At 43.3% G+C, this 7,500-nt stretch overlaps 2 protein-coding genes across 5 annotated transcripts in view; one reads left to right on the top strand and one right to left on the bottom strand.

The window, feature by feature from the left end:
• Positions 1 to 7,500, bottom strand: part of decr1 (2,4-dienoyl CoA reductase 1, mitochondrial) — a 317,727-nt gene that overhangs the window by 289,444 nt on the left and 20,783 nt on the right. The gene's annotated exons all lie outside the window — the stretch shown is intronic.
• Positions 1 to 7,500, top strand: part of calb1 (calbindin 1) — a 16,057-nt gene that overhangs the window by 4,602 nt on the left and 3,955 nt on the right. The window contains exons 3-6 of the mRNA XM_071902159.1: positions 2,698 to 2,772; positions 4,604 to 4,684; positions 4,923 to 4,979; positions 5,731 to 5,808. Coding sequence (XP_071758260.1) covers positions 2,698 to 2,772; positions 4,604 to 4,684; positions 4,923 to 4,979; positions 5,731 to 5,808 — 291 coding nt within the window. The remainder of the gene's footprint in view (positions 1 to 2,697; positions 2,773 to 4,603; positions 4,685 to 4,922; positions 4,980 to 5,730; positions 5,809 to 7,500) is intronic.

Raw genomic sequence — 7,500 nt, 5'->3', positions numbered from 1 at the left:
GGAGAGGATATGGAGACAATAAAGAGAGAATATGGAGAGAATAAAGAGAGAATAAGGAAAGGATAAGGAGAGAATAAGGAGAGAATATGGAGAGAATAAAGATAGAATAAGGAGAGGATATGGAGAGAATAAAGAGAGAATAAGGAAAGGATAAGGAGAGAATATGGAGAGAATGAAGAGAGAATAAGGAGAGGATATGGAGAGAATAAAGAGAGAATAAGGAGAGGATAAGGAGTCTATTGATCAGCAGGTGATTCTGGGTTAGAGGCAGACAGAGGAAAGGTTTTGGTTCAGGTGGTTTCCTGGGTGGGCGGGGTCAGAGGTAATACTTCCTGCCTCTTCTTCATCCTGTGGCCTGTTCAACTGCCCCAAAACGTAGCAAAACGTAGCAAAACATAGCAAACAGGAAGTAACGGAAGGAAACGGTTGCGTTTTGTGAGCAAACATCGTTCAACCAGAAAACGTTTTGCACCGTAACAAAACGGTGCAAACTTTGAACGTGCTCCTGGTGTGATGCAGCTCCTTCATTGGGTGAGCTAACAGCCAATCAGCAGCGCAGATGATCTTAACTGGAGTAGGAGGAGCCAGAGGAGAAGAAGCCTGGGATGAAGGATGTTGGATGTTTTCAGTAACGGACAGAACTGATTGGTTTGAGACTTTTCATCCCGTTTGAGTGACAGCAGCTCGACATCCAACCTGCAGGAGGAACCAGCTGCTGGCTCCTGGTGGGAGGCAGGAACCTGGTTCTGTCTGCATCTAAACCGGCAGCAGAACCGCTCAGCATGCAGAGCCTCATCCATCCTGACCGGTCTGTAAGATTTTACTGATTATGTTTAAGTCTGGCTCATAGCTCCATCTTGGGTCTGAAGTCAAGGCTAAAGGTCAAAGGTGGCAAGGTCTAAATGAAAATATCAAATGACATTGAATGAAAGTCTTTGAGAAATGGAAAAGATCATTTTTTATTTGTGCCTGACCTCTGACCTGGTGTTTGTATTGAAGAGGTGAAGTGAGGCGGCCATGTTGGCTCTGTGCTGATGCTGCAGCTTTGCTTCCAGCAACTGGAGTTGGATATCAGGCAGACAAGTGTGAAGTGTTTCCCTGCCAACGTTCAAGGTGTTTCATCGAGTTAGAGAAACAGAGCCGAGGAAGAGTGATTCATGACAAAATGCTTTCAGCAGGAATTAAACACTGAGCCGATGTGACATCATTTGTCCTTCAGAGTGTCTTCCAGAAGCAGGTCGTCTGTCTATTAAACAACCAGGTGAAAACAGTCAGGAGATCTGGGGCTCAACATGATTTGACTGATGTGTAGAAGAAAACAACATGGTACCAAACTGTAAAACGGCGTCTTCATATGTAACTGAAGCAACTTACTGTGTATTGACAGACACACCAGGATGATTTGGGTGTTTCAGTGCAGGTTGGTGCTCTGCTGAGTCTCTGGACCTGAACATTCATTAGACTACAGATGGAGATAATTCATTCGGTTCCTCATAATGCTTTCTTCTGGATGTTTTCTTCCTTGAATCGAGGAGGGAATTGACGAATGCCAGGATGAAAAATGTCAGAGAAACGAAGTGGAAATTGGTTCCAACTTCTGTTCAACAAGGGATTGTTTCTTCTGCCTTGTTCCCTTGTGTTTCCTCCCTTCAACAAAGGGTAGAAAATGCTTCCAGCATGAAGTGTATCCCACAATGCACCGCTTTATTCCAGTCGCTGAATCCACACTGAATGTAACAGTTTCTGCGTTTCATTTTTTCATAATGCTGCACTGTTCAAATGTGGGCAGGTTGTCAAAAGATGCAGCGTTTTAATTACAAACAACCCAATATCCTCAAAAAGGCTTTATTTGATTTATAGAGACTAAACAATTTTAGCTGTAGTTTTATTTGGTTTTAAAAGTGAGAGTAAAACTTCTCGCTGGAGGTCTTTTGTTATTTGGTTTCTGACAGTAAATGTATCCCACTTCCTTCCTATATAAAGTATTGAGGGCTGCTCAGTTGACTTGTGTTGATCCATCACCTTTCCTCCCTCACTGAGAACCAGAAGGTTTACCTGTTGTACGTCAGACGTTTGGTCAGTAGAGGGCGAACTGAAGGGAAGACGTGTTAATATGGAGGAGGGGACAACATGGGAACGAGCCTCCTCTCACTCTCTCTCTCTCCCTCTCTCCTGTCCCTCTCTCGTCCAACCAGCCGGTCAGCACTACCAGCTCACCTGAGTTCAGTTTCCTTGATCACCTGTCGCAGTATAAAGGCCTTCTGTACCAACACCGCTCTCCTCCTCACTTCTCCACCTCCTCTATCTCCATCCTCAGGATCGACCTCATCCAGACTCCAAGCCTCGGTCTCCTGACCCTCCTCATCCCACTCTTTCCCTTTTCTAAACTTCCATTAAATTCCCTGTTAACCAGACTCTGTCATCTTGTCCAGCCTCCTGGAACGAGCCTCGCTCTGCTCAGCGCCGCCGACAGTGGAGGCCAATAGAACAGATGGAATATGATGGAAACAAAATATAAACTAGAAAAAAAGTCATAATTACACTGATATTTTTTCTTGTTGTTGATGATGAGAGATGGACAATAGTTAGACGCATTCATGTAAAGATGGAGAGAGATCTTTAAGAGATCTTATAAACTTGTTGAAGAGGTTTGTTCTGGTCCTGATGAGGTTTCACACAGATGGTTCTGTCTTTCAGGAGCTGACAGATCAAATGAAAGCTTTTCTACAGGAATGTGAGAAGAATGCAGATAGGAAGATTGGAATTGTTGAGGTAAGACTTCTGTTTTGATCCACCAGCCACAGTTATTGGTTCATCTAAAATCCACCAGCCACTTACACTGTTTCAGCAACAAGCTAGATGTTTAGAACAGCACAGGACTCCAGGTGATGGTTGGTTAAAGACTGGACTAAATCTCCCTGCCTGCTCTCTGCAGCAATGCTAGGAATCCCTTTTCTACTGATGCTTTCCAGCGCCTAACACTGGACAGCATGATGCATGATGCATGATGTGTCCTCAACATGGTATCAGAGGAAATCACAGACAAAATGACAAGTCAGAAGACAAAGGTCTTGGTGAGATTTAAACCCACAATCTGCAGGACGGCTGAATATCAAAAAGGTATCTGATGGCTCTGAGGCAGACAGACATCTTCATCTTCATCACATTTAACTCTAACATGTCAGTAGAACTGTCCACAAGAGAGGAAACCTTTGTGAAAACTAGTTCCAGCCTGAAGCTCTGTACTACACTACAGAGGGGTCAGAGGTCATCCAGGGCCTGACAGGAGATGAACAGTGTTTCCCATCAGCGCACTGGGCTTGACCTCTGACCTCTGTGTGAGGTGTGTTTACTGCTAAACAACCTAAATCTGGGGATACATACAAATATTTTTCCAATCATAAATGACAATGAAAAGATTGAGCACAGTTAACAACTGAAATTTGCAGATTTCCAGTCTCTTGTGATGCACACACACAACAACGGCTGTCTGAGGAGCACAAATCTAAAGACCATAGACCGTAAACAAAAGACTGAGAATAAGCGTCCGCAGTTCTCTCGCAAGAATGTGATTTTTCGTGATACACCTGCACTCGCCTACCCTGGACTACCGTGACCTACCCTGAACTACCCTGGACTACCTTGGACTACCCTGAACTGCCCTGGACTACCCTGAACTACCTTGGACTACCTTGGACTACCTTGGACTACCCTGACCTACCCTGAACTACCCTGACCTACCATGGACTACCTTGGACTACCCTTACCTACCCTGGACTACCCTGAACTACCCTGGACTACCTTGGACTACCCTGAACTACCCTGGACTACCCTGAACTACCCTGACCTACAATGGACTACCTTGGACTACCCTGACCTACCCTGAACTACCCTGGATTACTGTAACCTACCCCGAACTACCCTGGACTACCTTGGACTACCCTGAACTACCCTGGACTACCCTAAACTACCCTGAACGACCTAAGACTACCCTGACCTACCCTGAACTACCCTGGACTAACCTGGACTACCCTGGACTACCTTGGACTACCCTGACCTACCCTGAACTACCTTGGACTACCCTGTACTACCTTGGACTACCCTGACCTACCCTGAACTACCTTGGACTACCCTGTACTACCTTGGACTACCCTGACCTACCCTGGACTACCCTGAACTATCTTGGACTACCCTGAACTACCCTGAACTACCTTGGACTACCCTGACCTACCCTGAACGGTGGTACTGTGTTGTTTGCTTTGAGGACAGGAAACTCCCAGGAAAGGTTTTTCCTGGGAGTTTTTCCTTGTGTGCATTAGGGTCTAAGGCTGGGGTGCCGGGTAGGTTAGGCTGTAGAACAGGTAGATTGTTTGACTTGCTAAATCTGCTCTTGCCTACCTTGTGTTTTTCGCTATGTTTGTCCTACATAATTTTGTTCACCACTGATTGTGTTTAGCTAGACCTAGCTAGACACATTCTCTGTAAAGTCCTCTGAGACATGCTTGTGATAAAGGGCTATATAAATAGACTTGAATTGACTTGACAGCCAGGTTTCCCATGAGGGACGATAAAGTTTTGACATTTGAACTCTTCTGCCCTGCAGCTGGTCCAGATCCTGCCGACTGAGGAGAACTTCTTGTTGTTCTTCAGGCAGCAGCTGAAGTCCTGCACAGAGTTCATGCAGGTATTCTGATCCAACCAGGAGATGTCTGTACTGCAGTGTGTCTGTACTGCAGTATGTCTGTACTGCAGTATGTGTCTGTGCTGCAGTATGTCTGTACTGCAGTATGTGTCTGTGCTGCAGTATGTCTGTACTGCAGTATGTCCTGCACAGAGTTCATGCAGGTATTCTGCTCCAACCAGGAGAAGAAGAGCTGGTTCTTATTAAAGCAGCTGGTCGACTAACAGTCTGCTCTCTGCAGGCATGGAGGCGTTACGATGCCGACCACAGTGGCTACATCGAGGCAGACGAGCTGAAGGTGAGAGGTGCATGCTGGGATTTGTAGTCTGTAAGGGCCTGGCTATTCTACTATACACTACACTATGTAATGCTACGATCCAGTATGTAGCCTGGGGTTGAAACCAGTATATCAACCAGTTAGAGAGAGAACCAGTCTGCAGAAACCAGTGGGACGGCTCCTTCGCCTTCCATCATGGACTGGGGTCAAATCAAAAGTGGAGTTTGAGAGAGGTATGGATGTATGGAAGGAGAGTGAGATAGGTATTGAAGGAGAGTGAGACAGGTATGGAAGAGAGTGACACAGGTATGGAAGGAGAGTGACAGGTATTGAAGGAGAGTGAGACAGGTATGGAAGGAGAGTGAGACAACTATGGAAGGAGAGTGAGACAACTATGGAAGGAGAGTGACACAGGTATGGGTGTATGGAAGGAGAGTGAGACAGGTATGGGTGTATGGAAGGAGAGTGAGACAGGTATGGAAGGAGAGTAAGACAGGTATGGAAGGAGAGTGAGACAGGTATGGATGTATGGAAGGAGAGTGAGACAGGTATAGAAGGAGAGTGAGACAGGTATGGGTGTATGGAAGGGGAGTGAGTAAGGTATGGAAGGAGAGTAAGACAGGTATGGAAGGAGAGTGAGACACGTATGGAAGTATGGAAGGAGAGTGAGACAGGTATAGAAGGAGAGTGAGACAGGTATGGAAGGAGAGTGAGACAGGAATAGAAGGAGAGTGAGACAGGTATGGATTGACTTCCTGTTGTTCTTCTCCAGAACTTCCTGAAGGATCTGCTGCTGAAGGCTCAGATGACGTATGACGACAAGAAGCTGGACGAGTACACAGCAGCTACCGTGAGTACTGCAGTAATACTGCAGTAATACTGTAGTAATATAGACGAGTACACAGCAGCTATGTAAGTACTGCAGTAATACTGCAGTAATACTGTAATAATACTGTAATAATATAGACGAGTACACAGCAGCTACCATGAGTACTGCAGTAATACTGTAGTAATATAGACGAGTACACAGCAGCTACGTAAGTACTGCAGTAATACTGCAGTAATACTGTAGTAATACTGTAATACTATAGACGAGTACACAGCAGCTACCGTGAGTACTGCAGTAATACTGTAGTAATATAGACGAGTACACCTCTGCTACCGTGAGTATTGCAGTAGTACTGCAGTAATACTGTAGCAATACTGTAATGATACTGTAGTAATATAGATGAGTACACCGCCGCTACCGTGAGTACTGCAGTAGTACTGCAGTAATACTGTAGCAATACTGTAATAATACTGTAGTAATATAGACAAGTACACCACTACTACCCTGTGTACTGCAGTAAAACTGCAGTAAAACTGCAGTAATACTGTAGTAATACTGTAATAATACTTAAGTAATATAGATGAGTACACCGCAACTACCGTGAGCACTGCAGTAATACTGTACTAATATAGACGAGTACACAATACTGTAGTAATACTACAATAGTAATATAATCTATTGTTAACTAAGAACGGGGACTAAATGTGTTTCTATTGTTACTAAGAACCAGGACTAAATGTGTTTCTATTGTTACTAAGAACGGGGACTAAATGTGTTTCTATTGTTAACTAAGAACCGGGACTAAATGTGTTTCTATTGTTACTAAGAACCAGGACTAAATGTGTTTCTATTGTTACTAAGAACCAGGACTAAATGTGTTTCTATTGTTACTAAGAACCAGGACTAAATGTGTTTTTATTGTTAACTAAGAACGGGGACTAAATGTGTTTCTATTGTTACTAAGAACCAGGACTAAATGTGTTTTTATTGTTAACTAAGAACGGGGACTAAATGTGTTTCTATTGTTACTAAGAACCAGGACTAAATGTGTTTCTATTGTTAACTAAGAACGGGGACTAAATGTTTTTTTATTGTTAACTAAGAACCGGGACTAAATGTGTTTCTATTGTTACTAAGAACTGGGACTAAATGTGTTTCTATTGTTACTAAGAACCGGGACTAAATGTGTTTCTATTGTTAACTAAGAATGGGGACTAAATGTGTTTCTATTGTTACTAAGAACGGGGACTAAATGTGTTTTTATTGTTAACTAAGAACGGGGACTAAATGTGTTTCTATTGTTACTAAGAACCAGGACTAAATGTGTTTCTATTGTTAACTAAGAATGGGGACTAAATGTTTTTGTATTGTTAACTAAGAACCGGGACTAAATGTGTTTCTATTGTTACTAAGAACTGGGACTAAATGTGTTTCTATTGTTACTAAGAACCGGGACTAAATGTGTTTCATTGTTAACTAAGAACGGGGACTAAATGTGTTTCTATTGTTACTAAGAACGGGGACTAAATGTGTTTCTATTGTTACTAAGAACTGGGACTAAATGTGTTTTTATTGTTAACTAAGAACGGGGACTAAATGTGTTTCTATTGTTACTAAGAACTGGGACTAAATGTGTTTCTATTGTTAACTACGAACCGGGACTAAATGTGTTTTTATTGTTACCTAAGAACGGGGACTAAATGTGTTTCTATT

The sequence above is a fragment of the Centroberyx gerrardi genome, chromosome 12 (genome assembly GCF_048128805.1).
Source record: "Centroberyx gerrardi isolate f3 chromosome 12, fCenGer3.hap1.cur.20231027, whole genome shotgun sequence".
Taxonomy (NCBI): Eukaryota; Metazoa; Chordata; class Actinopteri; order Beryciformes; family Berycidae; genus Centroberyx; species Centroberyx gerrardi.
The sequence above is the reverse complement of the archived record's forward strand: the minus strand, read 5'-3'. Positions and strand labels throughout refer to the sequence as shown.